Source organism: Scardinius erythrophthalmus, assembly GCF_964197995.2.
Source record: "Scardinius erythrophthalmus genome assembly, chromosome: 2".
NCBI lineage: Eukaryota > Metazoa > Chordata > Actinopteri > Cypriniformes > Leuciscidae > Scardinius > Scardinius erythrophthalmus.
In genome coordinates this window covers 62,587,596-62,604,669 of record NC_138222.1, presented here as the reverse complement: position 1 = coordinate 62,604,669, position 17,074 = coordinate 62,587,596, and the positions used below count along the sequence as shown (strand labels likewise).

General features: G+C 40.7%; 1 protein-coding gene across 2 annotated transcripts; it reads left to right on the top strand.

The window, feature by feature from the left end:
• The first annotated feature begins 8,543 nt into the window (after positions 1–8,543).
• Positions 8,544–16,959, top strand: LOC308686965 (kelch-like protein 33). 2 transcript variants are annotated; one of them, XM_081359102.1, is made up of 6 exons: positions 8,544–9,588; positions 9,683–9,884; positions 10,194–10,877; positions 11,037–11,976; positions 12,065–12,235; positions 13,710–16,959. In XM_081359102.1, exons 2-6 carry the CDS (start codon positions 9,698–9,700, stop codon positions 14,230–14,232), a joined length of 2,505 nt encoding a protein of 834 aa, XP_081215228.1. In that variant the 5' UTR covers positions 8,544–9,588; positions 9,683–9,697; the 3' UTR covers positions 14,233–16,959. The 2 variants fall into 2 exon arrangements, with proteins under 2 accessions (XP_081215228.1, XP_081215227.1); XM_081359101.1 differs by having other exon boundaries at positions 8,546–9,884.
• The last annotated feature ends 115 nt before the right edge of the window (positions 16,960–17,074 follow it).

Below are 17,074 nucleotides of genomic sequence, written 5' to 3'. Positions count from 1 at the left end.
ACACAAGTCATGGATTAACTTAGCCTGTTTTTTTTTTATTTTAATATTTTCTTAATTTATCTAACTTTATCACTTATATGTTACATACCCTATTAGCCCTAGACATCTTAAATAGGGAGACATAACATAATTGGGGGTTCGTCGTTTGTAACTGTTTATAGTCATTTAGCAGACGCTTTTATCCAAAGCGACTTACAAATTAGGACTAAATTAAGCGAGTCATCGTAAAGAGGCAAAAACAACGCAAGAAGTGCTCAAAATACGAAGTTCAGGCATTCAGAGTAGCATAAGCCAGATTAGTGAGGTTTTAAAGGGAAAGGGAATGTGTTTTTTTTTTTTTAATTTTTATGAGGTTAAGTGCTCACGGAAGAGATGGGTTTTCAGCTGTCTTTTGAATGTTGTCAGGGATTCTGCGTTCCGGATGAGGGTGGGGAGTGCGTTCCACCAGCACGGAACTGTGAATGAGAATGTTCTGGAAAGTGATTTTCTGGCTCTCTGTGATGGAACCACGAGCCGTCGCTCGTTGACCGATCGTAGGCTTCTGGTAGGAATGTAGACTCGTAGGAGTGAGTGAAAGTAGGAGGGAGCTGAGCCTGTGATAGATCTGTAAGCAAGCATCAATACCTTGAACTTGATGCGAGCAGCGAGAGGTAGCGATGAACAGAGGAGTGACGTGGGCCCTCTTGGGCTCGTTGAAGACAAGACAGGCTGAGGCATTCTGAATCATTTGTAGAGGTTTAGTTGCACATGATGGAAGTCCGGCCAGAAGAGCATTGCAGTAGTCAAGCCAAGAAATGACCAGAGCCTGGACGAGAAGTTGTGTTGCATGCTCAGTTAGGAAAGGCCTGATCTTCCTGATGTTGTGCAGTGCAAACCTGCATGATCGAGCTGTCTTTGAAATGTGATCTGTGAAGGTCAGCTGGTCATCAAACATTACTCCAAGATTTCTGACAGACCTCGATGGGGTGATTGATGCTGAATCTAGCTGGATAGTGAAGTCGTGCTGTAGAGACGGATTGGCAGGGAGGACGAAAAGCTCAGTCTTTGCCAGGTTGAGCTGCAGGTGATGTTCCTTCATCCATGTCGAGATGTCCGCCAGACAGCTTGAGATCCGTGCAGCTACTGTGGGATGATCTGGTTGAAATGAGAGGAAGAGCTGTGTGTCATCAGCATAGCAGTGGTAGGAGAAACCGTGTGCCTGTATGATGTGTCCCAGTGATGTGGTGTAAATGGAGAAGAGGAGGGGACCAAGAACTGAACCCTGGGGAACCCCTGTGGTCAGTTGATGTGCTCTGGATACCTCGCCTCTCCATGCGACCCTGAAGGACCTACCTGTGAGATAGGACTCGAACCAGTGGAGGGAAGTTCCTGTGATGCCCAGTGATGAGAGGCTGGACACAAGGATCTGATGATTCACAGTGTCGAAGGCAGCAGACAGATCCAGGAGAAAGAAGACTGAAGATTTGGAAGCAGCTTTTGCGATCCGTAGGGCTTCTGTGATCGACAGTAATGCAGTTTCAGTTTAATGCCCTTTCTTGAAGCCAGATTGGTTGTCATCCAGCTGGTTGTTTAGAGACAAGAAGGATGTTACTTGGTTGAAAACAGCTCTTTCGAGTGTTTTCGCAATGAATGGTAGGAGAGAGATAGGTCTGTAATTATCTACAAATGATGTGTTTAGTGTTGGTTTTTTAAGCAGTGGAGTAACCCGAGCCTGCTTGAATGCTGTAGGGAAAGTGCCAGTATGGAGGGATGAGTTGATGATGTGTGTGAGTGCTGGTAGAAGTGTGGGAGAGATGGCTTGTAGAAGGTGTGAGGGGATGGGGTCTAGAGGGCAGGTGGTAGGATGACTGGAGAGGAGAAGTGTAGATACTTCTTCCTCGGTTAGCGGAGAAAAGGAGGACAGAGGGATATTGGCTGTGGAAGGGGTCAGACTGGGTTCCTGTGTGTGTGGAGCTGAGAACTGACTGCTGATAGATGTTGTTTTGTTGGTGAAGAAGTTTGCAAAATCGTCAGCAGTTAAAGAGGAGGCGGGTGGTGGTGGAGGTGGACAGAGGAGAGAGTTGAATGTCTTGAAAAGTGATCGTGTGTTGGAGGAGCTGTTGATCTTGTTGTGGAAGTAGGAAGATTTTGCAGCATGAACATCAACAGAAAAGGAAGAGAGGAGAGATTTATACATACTCAGGTCAGATGTGTCTTTGATTTGCGCCATTTCCTCTCTGCAGATAACCAGGGGTTGGAGGGAGTAGCGCGTGCTGGCCTGGAGGAGAGAGGGCAGATATTGTCTAGAGAAGAAGTTAGTGTGGAGCAAAAGGTATCCGTTGCGGTATTCACATCCAGAGATGAGAATTGTGAGGGTGGGGGAAGAGAAGATGACACGGCAGAGGAAAGATGGGAGGGAGAAAGTGAGCGCAGGTTTCGCCTGAAAGTGACTGGTGGTGGGGTTGGTGGTGCAGGGGTAGAGAGTTGTAGACTGAAAGTAATGAGGAAATTATCTGAAACATGGAGAGGTCTCACCAAAATGTTGTCTGCGATGCAGTTGCGTGTGTAAACCAGGTCCAGTTGGTTGCCTGATTTGTGAGTTCCTGTGGTGATGAGTCGTTTGAGATCGAAAGAGGCTAGGAGAGAGATGAAGTCTGTTGCATGCGGCTTTTCGAGATGAATGTTGAAGTCACCAAAGACTAGAAGTGGGGTGCCGTCCTCAAGGAAAGAGGACAGCAGCACATCCAGCTCCTCTACGAAGCCGATAAATGACTACAATATGGATCTTATTGGGAGTTGTAAGTGTAATAGCATGATATTCAAATGAGTTGTTGTTGCATAGAGAAGAGAGCGCTGAGTATTTCCAATTGTTCGAAATGATAAGCCCTGTACCCCCACCCCTCCCAGACTGACGAGGGGAGTGAGAGAAGGAGAAATTGCTAGAGAGAGCAACGGGGGTTGCTGAGTCTTCTGGAAGAATCCAGGTCTCAGTCAAGCCCAGGATACTAAGAGTAGAATGAGATGCAAAGGCTGGAATAAAGTCAGCTTTATTGACTGCTGACTGACAATTCCATAGACCCACGGAAAGAGAGAGAGGTGTGTGTGTGAGGATGAGAGAATGGAACGCAGATTAGCAGTATTGCGCTGCATTTTGCGCGTGATGAAAGGGTGTTGCCGAGAGATAACAGGAATGTATTGAATGCACATATTGAGTAAGGTGAAAAATAAGATGGGAAGGGAAATTAATATAATTGTAATTAATTAATAATTGTGAATTATTAAGTAATTAATATAATTGTGTGTTGTTTTGATAATGGCAGAGATTCAGTGTGGATGGTGTAGATATGGTTAAATATGATATGGTTAAATACCGCCCCCTAGTTGGGGAGTTGGAGAAGATTAAAAAAGATATATCATCACGTTTGTCTGACCTGGTTTACTTCAGCATAAAATATGGATAAATAGCCATCCTAACACAACAGATAGCAGAGATTAACTTGTAGAGTATCTTTCTTCTTTTTATGAATCATGTTAATGATATTTGCGATAATAATAATAAGCTTGCTCATGGGTTTAATTGTGGAGTTTCCTTGATAATCCCTCGTTAGAGGTGATGGAAAAGTGTAGGAAAGACGAGTTGTTGACAATAGCCACCCACTTCCATATTCCCATTCCAAAGCAATCGCTAAAAAACGAGTTAAAGCCGAAGTGATAGATCGACTGTTTGAATTCGAGATTTTGAGCTAAGTGTAGGATGTTACTGAAGCAGGTAATGAGGAGGTAGAGACTGCCATGGCTGAGGCTGATGTCGGGGCAGTTTTGCCACCCTTTGAACCCTTTTCACCAGGTACTCCCAGTTCGAGAAGGGAGGTACAGACGAAGGTGCGAAATTGCACTGCTCCGTATGGAGATAGAAGAACCAGCACAAGCCCGCCAAGTCTGAAGGTCAGCAAGCTCGAAATTCAAGCCGAGAAAGAAGTGAAGCTTCGTAAGTTGGAGATTGAAGCGTCTGTGCAACAGGCCTTAACGTCAGTGAGTGATAATTTGTCTAATTCAGGTTCCACCACATTTGATGTGGGAAAATGCATTGGTTTGGTGCAGAATTTAGAGAATTGGAAGTGGATAGTTATTTTAACGCTTTTAAGAGGAGAGCAACTTCCTTAGGTTGGCCGAAGGATGTTTGGTCATTTCTGCTACAATGCAAATAGGTTGGCAAAGTTTTAGAAGTTTACTCTACCTTGCCTTTGGAAGATGGTCTTAAGTTCGATGTAGTTAAATTGCATACTTAGAGCAAGCTAGTGCCAGAGGCTTACATGAAAGTTTCGAAATCGCAAAAAAAAAAAACGCTACTTAAACCTCTGTATAATTTGCATGAGAGAAGGGAAATCTCTTTGACAAATGGTGCAGTTTTAATGAGTATGATGATTTTGTTTTACAATGGTTTCTTATGATACTCGAGGATTTTAAGCAGTGTCTTCCTGAGCGGGTGGTGCTGTATTTAAATGAGCAGAAGGTGGCAACACTTTCGCAAGCCGCAGTGCTAGCGAACAAATTTGTGCTTGTGCATAAAAACATTTTCAAATAGCAAGTGCTGAAAAGAGTTCCTTACCGAGGTCTTTAGTGAATGTTCAGCTGCCTAATCAGAACAGTGAGAAGTCTAAAGAGACTCGTGACTGTTTTTACTGTCATAAGAAAGGATATGTGATTGCTGACTGTTTATTTTTTTGAAGCTCAAACCGGACTTTCAGAGGACAAAAGTTGCGCTGGTGACCTCTGTTAATTCATGTTTGCTTTCTGACCAGATAGACGAAATGCCAGACCCTTGCCTTTTCTATTAAAAGGGTTTGTTTCTTGACAGGAACAATGGAGGACCAAGTTGAAGTCCAGATGTTATATGATACATGAGGTGAACAGTCTTTTGCATTTGCTGGTATGTTGCCCTTTTCAGATCAATCATCAGTAGGATCCAATAGGCTAGTAGTTTCAGTATTGAGGTTATGAAGGTGCCCATACATCGCAATTCATCGCCAATCTGACTTGGTGACAGATTCTGTGGTGGTAGGAGTACGTCCATCATTATCTGTGAAAGATGTGTCTTTCATTTTAGGTAATGATTTAGCCAGGGGGAAGGCAATATACCTTACTCAGCTTAAGACCAATGAGTTGTTTCAGAAATACCCGAGTGCATTTCCTGCATGCGTTGTTTCACGTGCCCAACCAAAGGGAATGACATCTTTATCTGACTCTTTCTTATGTACAGATGAGGAGACTGAAGAGGTTGTGGAAACCAAGTCTTGTGACAATGGCCAGGTGATGGAAGTTGTAGTTGGTGATCCTTTATCATTAACTGTAACTCATGAAAAATTCATTGAAGCTCAAAATAATTATCCCTCGTTAGTAAAGTGTTTCAAATTGGCAGAGAACTATGAATTTGACATTGTTTCATTCTTGGTTAAGGATGGTTTACTTCTGTGAAAATGACACAAAAGTAACACTATAGAGAATGAGGGGAGCATAGTTTATCAAGTAGTAGTTCCCACCGACTTTCGCCAGCAGGTTTTGTCACTGGCGCATGATCACCTGTTGTCGTGACATTTAGGAATAACAAAGACTTATAACCCTGTCCTTCAACATTTTTTTATAGTATTGTAAGACCTGTCACATTTGTCAATATGCAGGAAAACTTAACCAGGTGATTTCACCAGCTTCTTTAATTCCAATCCCTGTGTTGGGCGAACTGTTTGAACATGTGATAGTGGACTGTGTGGTGCCTCAAATTCTAACTATAAAGTCTATAATCCACTAACCAGTTTTTACTTATGATCATGTGCACCACTATCAGGTACCCGGAGACTATTTCAATGTGCATAATTACAGCCAAAGCAGCTGTTAAATCTGTAACAGTTTTTCTCCACTTTAGGTTTACCAAAGGTCATGCATACCAATCAGGGCAACAATTTACATTTAAAATTTATATTAACAATTTAATCTAAACTGCACTTACAAGTTTTTAAGGTCGCTAAATATTACACACCATATATATAGTGCTTATCATTCCCAAAGTCAGGGAATGTTAGAAAGGTTCTACTAGACACTACAAGCAATGTTGAGGAAATATTGCAAATAAGTGGGATGATGGGGTTCAAAATGCCATAAATGTAAACAAATGTACATCAAAATCAAACAAGCAGCAATCACAAGTAAAAATATGGACATACATTGAAGCTCTGAAGTTTAATTTCTCTGTTTATTCGTTGAGTTGCAGTCCACAGTCCACTCATGGTCTGTAGGTGTTGCTGTGGCTGTAGGTTTGTTTGTCATTAGCAAAATATGAGCACTCGTCCTTGCACTGAGAGTGAGAGAGAATGAATCACTCAAGTGCCACTGGACTTCACAGAACAGAAGGGGCTCAGCCTCAGGGCTGCTTGACTGACAGCTATCTGGGCTAATAGTAGAGTCAATATGCATGTGACATTTCAAAGAGGCTCATTTGGAGCTGTAAGTGTGGTTTCACTACAGTGGTTCAGGATTGCCAAATGACAAAAAAAAAAAAAAAAAAAAAACATTATCAGTAAGATGGTGTAAAACTGTATCTTGTCTATTCCCACCCACTGCTACCAATACCAATGACGAAAATATGTGCAGTTATAGTATGAAAATATTTTGGAGAGCATTGCTATAGTGTGACGATATTGCATTGCAATAGGTATACATTTGCAAACAGCATTTGGTCATGGTTACACTTGAATTGGTTACAGATTAGATGTATAAAATTGTATAAAACACAATTAATTGTACCCAGCATGTATCTAGATTGCTAGAGAGAGAGAGAGAGAGAGAGAGAGAGAAAGTGTAGAGAAAAAGAGAGAAGGAAGGCAGAGCTCAGGTAGAAGGGAAGTGAAAGACCCCCAAGAAGAACAAATTTCCCCATTGTGGGATAAATAAAGATTTCTAATTCTAATTCTAAGAAGAGAGGAGTCAAGGATCCAAGGAAAGGACCCAGAGGAAAAAGAAGAGACAGAGCAACTGTTATAATCTACTTTTATCCCTTCCTTGACCATGTGACTGTAACCCAAATGTGAGACATTCAAACTGACCGGTCAGCAGATTACAGCTTCCCCCACCGTACTAAAGGTGGGAGAACTAGAGGGTGACACATGAGTGGATTTTCAAACCTCTCCTGTCCCACTCCCACAAAAAAAAAAAAAAAAAAAATTCAGTCCCATCCCAATCCCACGGAAAAAAACTGGAGGGAAATCCGTCCCGTCCCAATCCCAATCCCAGAAGAATGACTCCCATTCCCTCCCACTTCTAGAATCTGTCAGTTACAGTAAAAAATACAGATCACAGCATGCCCACCTTAGTTGAATAAAAATCCAAAATTTTGTTTTTTATGTTTTTATGTTAAACAATGCATACACATTAAATTATGCCGTCTTTTTTCAACTTGTAAACATTTTTTGGTTACTTCAGACCTGCCAGAAATGTCGGTGAAGCCGCCTTCTTTTCTTATTGGTGGTTGGCATTGGCATATCAACATGGTGCATTACCGCCACCAACTGTTACGGGTGGAGCACGTCATTCAGCAAACATGAGAGCATAAAGATGAAGGGCAACTAGAATTGAGTTCAAAATTAAAATAGTTTATTTATATGAATGGTATATTTGTGTATAAAGTTGGGTATCATAGTGTTATTATGATTCCCGGTCCCGCCAACTCCCGCTAACATTTTTTCTTGTCACGTCCCAATCCCGTGATTATTGATGATTTTGTTTCCCATCCCGTGGGATTCCCGTGACCCTCGCGATTTCTGAAAAAATGTCAGCCTCTAGTGAGAACTAGCAGACCCTGATGTAAGCACATCTTAGCCTACAGTCCTTGATCTCTATCAGCACCTTTAGGAATTCCAAATGGCAAAAGTCTTTGTTGATTGACAAATTGATTGAAGTCAATTTGATTGAAGTCTTTGGGCATTGACAAATATAATGGTAAATATAAAAAATACTTTTATTGTTCTTCATCTTTTTTTTTTTTTTTTTTTTTTTTTAATCTCTTTTAAACAGATGTCATTTGCATTGAAATTCCAACAGGCGTGAGAGTGGCTTCAATTTCCAGACTCTTATGGTCACTATATTAATTAGAAAAGGCAATTAGAAATTGCTAGAGTCTTAGCATGAGCATATTCTCTCTGTCTGTCTCTCCGTGGCCTCTTGGCATCTCCGGCGGGATTCCAATCCAAGGCTGACAGTGACATTTGCTCCTCTGTTTGTGGCTCTTAAAGAGCAACGGGTTTCCATCTGCTGTCTCGCATATTCACAATTTCCATACATGGACTGACATGGAGAATCCTTATGATCCGGGCTGCGTGTGTGTGTGTGTGTGTGTGCGTGTGTGTATTGGAAGAATGTAGCCAGGCTATATTATAGCAGTATGCAGTATTATTATTATTATTATTAATAACAGAAATGTCATATGACATTTTTATTAAAGCATTAAAATGAAAAAAAAAAAAAAAAAAAAACGTTAAATCTATAAAATGTTTTATCATGTGAAGTTTCAGTTAAAGCATTTTAAAAATAATAATTTTTAAATAATTTTTTTAAGAAAAATATTAACCTTCAAGTCTATAAATTGCTTGTTTATACCTGCCCTGGACTCCTTGACCCAGATAGCATTCCCAGGCATTGGAGGAGAAACATGACTCTACTGACTCAATCAGAATCTAATGCCAGCCATCACATGCTCCCAGAACATACTCCAAAGTTTCGTATGGCCCATAATGGGGGGCAATCGTGGCCTTATGGTTAAAATCAAACTGGTAATCCAAAGGTTGCAGGTTTGATTCTTAATACCGGCAGGAAAAGACTGAAGTTCCCTTGAGCAAGGCACCTAACCCCCCATGGCAAAATGGCTGCCAAGTGCTCCAGGTGTGTGTGTCCAGTTTGCAGTGTGTGTGTTCACTACTCACTCCTCCAAATGTGTGTGCACTACCTTGGATGGGTTAAATGCATCTGACCAATTCCGAGTATAGGTGGCCATACTTGGTATCTGGAAATTGAAGCCACTCACACACCTGTTGGAATTGCATTTGCCTAGATGACACATATCAAAGCAAATAGCATCCATTTAAAAGAGATTTAAAATGGTAAAAGAAGAAGAATGAAGAAAAAAAAAATATTATTGATTAAATATATATATTTTTTTAACCATTATATATGTTTGGTCTTCCGATTCATGTCACGTGATAGTCATTTAATAGAACTGAGCCAGAACACCGCAGGCACATAGTGTTCTCATGCAGGCAAGGTCACGGAGTTCCTCTTTTAAAATCATCCATGATGTTCTTTAAACACAATGGTGTTTACAACCTGTTTTCCTTTTAATCAAATCGAGTGCTACACCTGAAAGGTAAGAGGAATTGTTGACATTATCTGAAAAGGAACGGCGGAGCACGTGATTACATTAGATGGCTTGTGATGTGATCATAGTGAATGCTAGAGGTAAAAATAGCGTTATGATGATAACGGTGTGAGCTTGTGAGACACTGATCTTTTTTGCATACCTGACAACAGCACAAGATCCCACATCAACAGAGAGATTCAAGAGAAGTTAAGAAACAGATTTGATGCAACTTTTTTTGCAACTTTTTTTTTTATTACAGTAAAAAGTATATTGATGCTTTTTGACATTTGGTTTTTATAGAAACCTGAAGACACAATGGCAATGGATCAGCAGTGTCTTCAGAGAAAGTGGAGAAGTTCATGGAGAACAGCCACAGAGGATGAAAACATGAATAATGGAAATGGATGGATGAATATGGATGAAGAAGAGGACGACCGAGAGAATCCAGTGGAGGAAAATGAGCAGTCGGAAGAAGAGGAGCTGCAAGTACAAGCATATGGAAGTGAGAAGGCTGTTGATGACTGTGATGGATGTAGTGTTTGTTTTCCTTTTATGCATGTAAACAGTGACAGTGACGTTGTGTGTACAAATAATGATAAGGCAGGTGATGAAGAGTATGCCAATAAATATGACAACAACAATAATGTAGAGAATGCTGATGAATACGACAACAAAAATAATGATGAAGAATGTAGTTACAGTTTACCTCTTAGGTCTACAAATGATGACAGTTCAGTTGCTACATGTAAACATATAGATAAAGGCACTGATAAAGCTCACGATAAATATGATGATGATAACTGTTTTGCAGCTGCCTCCGTCAGTACCAGTGACATTGGAGATTCTGAAAAAGACTCAACTTTCAGAGGTTTAACATGTAGAGATGAAGAGCAGCAGATGACAGACTCATCAGATGAATATGATGGACACTGCAGTTTTGAAGATTTTGATGAATGCGACATGTATCCCAAGAAGCTATACTCCGATCCAGCGTACCCAGGTGTGGTTTTCGAGGCCCTGGAGAACATGATGTTGTATTCTGTCCTCACTGACTTGACCATCTACACAGAGGACGGACATAAATTCCAGGTTCATTCTATTGTCCTGGCTGCGGTCAGTAACCTTATTCAGTTGAGGCTCAGACAGAAGCCCATACAAGAACAGATTATCGCATTGTGTTTGGGGCCCGAGGTTCATGGTTCGGGGTTGGCAGCAGTGGTGGAGTTTGCCTATACGGGGAACATCAGCATTCTGAACAAAGCAAATATGGAGTTGGTCAGGACTGCAGCTGTTAGCCTTGAAGCTCCGAGAGTTCTGGAACTCTGCACAGAGGAGGAACAAAGAGAACAGGACAAGGCATTAGGGAAGAAAGAAGGTAGAAAATGTTTTTCTGCTGAGGAACATATTAATGATAATCTACAGCATATCAGACAGCTGTGGACACAGAGAGTGGGATGTGATGTGGAGCTTGAAGCAGAGGGAAGAGTGTTTCATGGTAAGACATTTGTTAATATGACAGAGGTTTAAGTTTCCTATGCATAAATTAGATGATGCCTTCATGTTGTAGAAATGTAGACATCAAAGCATTAATTTGATCCCCTGTGCATTTGCGAAACTGCTCGTAAACTTGTATTTATTTCCCATCCCCATGAAGCTCACCGGGTGCTCCTGGTTGCCAGCAGTGACTACTTCAGAGGCATGTTTACCAGCGGTATGAAGGAGAGCAGACAGGAATTGGTGTCTCTGCAGTTAGTATGGGCTGCCAAGTTTGAGGCCCTCCTCCACTACAGTTACAGTGGGGCTCTTTCTCTTGGATGGGGCTGCGTGTTTGATCTCACCTGTACATCTCTTCAATTACAGTTTCAGACTGCCTACTCACTATGTCTTAACTTCCTGGAACAAGAAATAGATGCTTACAGCTGCCTGGACGTTGTATCTTTCGCAGAGGCCTATGGGATGTCTGACCTACTTGCACTTGCCAATAACTTTGTCTTGAGGCACTTTCAAGATGTGTCCATCACTCCGAAGTTCCATGATCTTCCTGTGGAAAAATTTAAGAAATACCTTCAAAGTGACTCCCTCTACGTTCTCTCTGAGTTGCCTGTGTTCAAAGCAGTCATGTCTTGGATCGAAGCCTATCCCACAAAACGGATGAAACTCGCCAGGGAGCTGATGGGGACCATCCGCTTTCCTCTCATGACCTTTAAGGAGTTCAATGAAGTCATGTCTGTTACATCTTGGCCTAAAATTGTTGACAAAAATGTCTATAAGTCTCTCTTTAAGGAGTTCTTCTCCAGTTCTTCAGATGTCCAGTCAAATATCAGGGTCTACATGCCTAAAGACACTATAGTCCTTGTTGGGGGTGAGAGGATCAATGATAATTTAGACAAACATAGACCCTGCAGGGAAATGTGGTTTAGCAATTCTTTGCAGAACCATGTCGGATTGGTGAAGAAAGTAGAGTGGAAAATGCTGGGAACTTTACCCGAGAAACCAAGATTTAGTCATGGAGTTGGAACGATAAGGGGGAAGCTTTACGTAGTTGGTGGACGGCATTATTATGGCAAAGCTGATACAATGAAATGCACCTACATGTAAGATGAAATATGAGGCTTTTTCTGTCTAACCTTGTTCAAGTTTACCCCCTCATACTATAGACTACTTGTTCAATCTCTGATCTAGGTATGATCCTATCCAAAACTCCTGGCAAAGGTTGGCTGATATGCATGAGAGAAGAGGCAGCTTCGCTGTAGTGGTCCTGAATGGTAAACTGTATGCTATTGGAGGAGATAGATACTCGGGGGTCAACATGGAGAGTGTAGAGGTCTACTGCCCCAACACAAATTCTTGGAGGTTAGTACAATAAATAAATAGCACACACAACATCAGCTGTTGTTCTTGAAACCTGTCTAGCAGGTAATTACACACCAAAAACAACTGCAAACTCTAAACCATGTCTGAATGTTGTTCAAGACCGAAAACACAGATCAAACCCTTACCCTAATATTTGATTCCTTTATGGATAAGGGTAGGTGGCATATTTAACTTTGAACAAATGAAAACAAGTTTGAGATTGACAGATGTACTGTACTGTCTTAAAGGCAGGGTAGGCTTTTCACAAATTTGTTTAAACTGTCTTTATATACCAATACATAATTAAAATGTAAGTACTCTGAAAAAGGAGAGTATAAAAATCGAGTGTCTGTAGTCCTCTCAGGGCTGCAATAAACACAGCTACTAATTTCCATTCGGAATGAATGAAATGATTGGCTGGGCGACTGTCACTCTCCCTCGCTACCATGGCTACCACCCCGCTGCTACAGGAGCTGCCCACATGCGCGCACCCGTTTGACTCGAGGAGGCGAAGAGGCACGGAAGCTTAAAACAAGAAGTCAGATGAGAGTCAATATCAGCCAACAGTGCTTTCATTGTGGAAGCTCTTACATGCAAAACACCGTATATGTTATGAATCTCACACAAAATTCACCTTCATCACAGTGTAACTGATGGTAATGGGAAAACGTGCATCAATGCAACTTGTTTTTAGCTTTGCCTTATGTTACTAGCTCGTTACCGAATCAAACTCAATATATTTTAAACTTTACCAGTATCGATATGCTTGCTTGATAGTGAGTACTAACAGCCATGTTAGTTGTTTATATTCATAATGATAAAGTTAGGTATTTAATTACATGTGATTCTGACATGATATCACGACATGCACTGCGCTCCTCTCCGCTCAGCGCTGGTAAACGCGTCCTCCAAGCTGAGTGGTCGCATCGTGCGTTCATGTGTTTTGGGGGTGTGGCTTTGGAAGGAGCCCAGAAGGGAGGGGGTGGGAGTGAATGGAATAAGTAGCTGTTTTTATTGCAGCCCTGAGAGGACTACAGACACTCAATGTTTATACTCTCTTTTTCAGAGTATATAAAGCAAATTTGGGAAAAGGTTTTTTAGCAAAAACCTGCCTACCCTGCCTTTAAGGTCTAATTCTCACAACATGTTTTCCAGAGGTTTGTGTCACCAGAAATTTACTGACAGCCAGGTTAATAACATTACTTATATGTCTTGTATGTCATCCCCCATATCCTCATTAAGCGTTTTCCATTAATATTAGGAATGTTGTTTCAGGACTAACAACAATGCAATTCTAAATCATGTCCTACTTTACTAAATAACTTTATTCAGAGTCAGAGTAAGGTAGATTTAAATGTCACAGATCATATTGCAAATGTATAGCAAAAGTCAAACTCTTTCTCATAGCTTGGTTATAATAATGAGTGATGCTGGTAAACCTGGCCCTTCTCTTCTTAATTCTCTACTTCTCCAGTTTTGTCTACCCATTAGACCAAGCTCTATGCTGTCATGCAGCCAGTGTATGGAATGGCACAATCTTCCTATCCGGAGGCTTAAACAGCCAGTACCAATGCCTGTCGTCTATGATCCTTTACCACCCAGAACGAGGATCCACTAACCTGGGTGAGATGAGAAATGACAGAGCGCTGCACTGCATGGAGACCCTGGGTGACCGTCTGTACGTGGCTGGTGGGGTTTCAAGCGATGCTGATGGCCATCTGGTAGATCAATTAGGCTGTGAGGTCTATGACCCTGTGGCCAACACCTGGAGTGCCATTAGGCCAATCCCAGTGCCTCATGCTGGGTCAGCATCAGCTGTCTTAGAGGGGAAGATCTACGTTATCGGAGGCTACTGCCATGATAACTACAAAGATATCAAATTCGTGCACCGCTATGATCCTGCAACAGCACATTGGGAGAACATGAGCATGACTCCAGGCCCGAACACATGCATAGCGGCCTGTGTGATGCCCATACCTATTCACATTAGAAAGTAAGAGGAGAATATCCTGAATACAATAAATTATCAATACACTAGGGCTGCACGACACGCTTTAGCATTAATATTGCGATGTGCGTATCCACGGTAGTCACATTGCAAGATGTGCGATTTCAAGTATAGGGATCGTAGTTGATCTGTGATCCATACAGACCAACTGCCCCCCGGTTCGGAATGCATGTGATTCGCAGTTTATTTGCAGAGTTTTACCATCATAGAGTGAAAGTTTATCATTTGCATGTGTTTTTAAGTCCTGGCACTTTAAACATAAAACACAAGACGACTGGAACTCACACACTGTTTTCTAACACAAAGTCACGCAGACAGAACGTGAGCACTTAACTCAGTTCTATTTCTCTTCTTTTTGAGCTTGAATAAACACTGTCGGTTATGTGCTGTAAACAATTGAGAAAGAAAACGAATGTGTATCATTATATTAGATACGTGCATTTCGTCTTAAAGTAACGGCAGCCTAATATACCCACAGCTGTTTGTGTCATCAATGTTAATCAAACAACAAAAGAGACAATTACTTTTGTAGCTTTAACAAAGATAATTTGTATTAATTATATTAATTATATTTATTTACACAGTGAAGACTATGCAGTGTTTAGTTTACATTTGATTATTCAATTTCTGTACCTGAATGTGTTTAAACTAAAAAACATAAATCACTGCTTATTTAATTTTTATCTTTGTTCTATTTTATTTATCTATGCTTGTAATTTGTTTATTATTTTCTATGCAGATGCACTCCCCTACAAAATCAACCCAATTATCCTAGAATGATTCATTCTTTACAAATAGAGCTATTAAAATCATCTGGTGAAATTGTTTTCATATCGCAATATATTAGGGGTGTCAAAATTTATCGTTTCTACGATGCATCGCGATGCAGACGAGGACGAATCGGTATCGGTTCAGTAATAGACCATAACCGATTATAAGTTTGACGCTTTTCTGACGTCATTTGTCGCGTACGTGCACATTTCGGCGCTGTGTGCGTTCATGTCACGCACAAATATATGCAGGAGGTAATACCACTAACTTAATAAACCATGTTAGCCGTTTTCACCGAGAGCTGTTAACGCCTGGCAGAGTCTGACTGCTTTAGAGATGCGCGGATGAGCTCCAACACCGAATCCGCAGCCAAAAATAAATCATCCACCCGCCCCAATAATTTTCTCTGATTTAAGTATCCGCACCCGATGGTCAAATTACAATTATTCTGTGTTGTTACGCGTGATTATAAATGGATGATCGTCACCTTCAACAGCGGATTCGGCGACGGTTGATGCGCGCATCTTTAATGGTAACATAATACATTGATTAATGAGCGCTGGTTTTAAATGAACATTTCTTTAAAACAAAATTTATTTGACAGATTTTCCTTTTCTTAATGGCATAAACAGCTATAGTATACTCCCTTGAAACTTAAACTGGAATGTCACTGTTTCTGTCACTGCGACTTCCCGAACAGGCGAGCACACGCACACACATAAGCGCACACATCATTTTAGAAGTAAAATTTTAAATTGAGGATGCGGTGCATCGCGATGCATTGTGATATCGAATTGAACTGAATCGATGACATGATAATCGTAATCGAACCGAACCGTGAGGCCAGTGTAGGTTCACACCCCTACAATATATATTGCAGAAAAACAAAAAAATGTTGTGCAGCCCTACAATACACACAGCAAGGCAATGGCTGAGTATTAACTCTTTCCCCGCCACTGATGGAATTTTCCATAGTTTATTAGACAACGCTTCAAGTTTAAACATTCTGAACAGAAACGCTTATTTGAAAATACCATTAACCGGTTAATAACGTTATTTTATCGTTCTGTTTAAGATTTTAATTTGGCAGTCAACCAATCATGAATTCAAATAGTAGGACCTACATGTATGCAAATCTGACTTTGACGCATCCAACGTGAGTGAAATGCCCGCGCTCAGTTGTCAAATCATCCTCTGTAAGTCGCAAGGCAATGTGCAGGCATTAGCTGTTGGATCGCAGGAGTTTATCCAAGGATATATTACCATCTCTGGTTATATCCAGCGTGGTGTGTTTGAAACTAGTGAAAATTGCAGGTTACTGTAGAACAGTTTTTACCATTGTTTAATATATTTGGCAAAAAGCTTGTGTTATAAAAGACAAAGTGTTATGCACAGGCTATATTGGCTATGAGTAGATGGCAAATACCAGACTAAGACACTCTTCTCCACTCCTCAAATACAGTTTTAAATAAAGAAAATGCGGTACTTATTAAAATAACCAGTTCTTTATTTACTCTTGCACAGCAAACAAGCAGAGACAGTCTCCAAAATGCGTGCAAGACTTCATTCACGATTGAGGCGGGTGGAGCTACTGTATGAGGTTTGGCGACAGTTTAAGGATCCATCGATTTACGAGGTTTAGTCACAAGCTCTGGTATAAAGTGTAGGCAATTTTTTTTTTTTTTTTTATTAACCAGTATTTTTTCTAATTAAACCATTTTTGGAACAATACTGTTACAGAAAGAGCGCATAAACAGAAATGTTAAAATACTGATTCTGCTCGGAGTGAACGATTGGATTTTTTCCCTGTTTTTTAAGCCCTGGATAAAGCATTGCTTATGCATGCTTATGCAATTTTCTCAGCTTTATGCCAGATTTTATATGTATATAATATTTTTTTTGAAGACTGCTTCTAGAATAAACAAAAATAAAGGAAAATAGTTTCTTCCTACTGTGTGCATTCAGTTTGTTAAGAAGTTTTTTCCATATTGTGAGATATTACAGTACAATTCATCAAAGAATACCAACTTATATCAAAATCTCAGTGTTTGTTAAGAAGG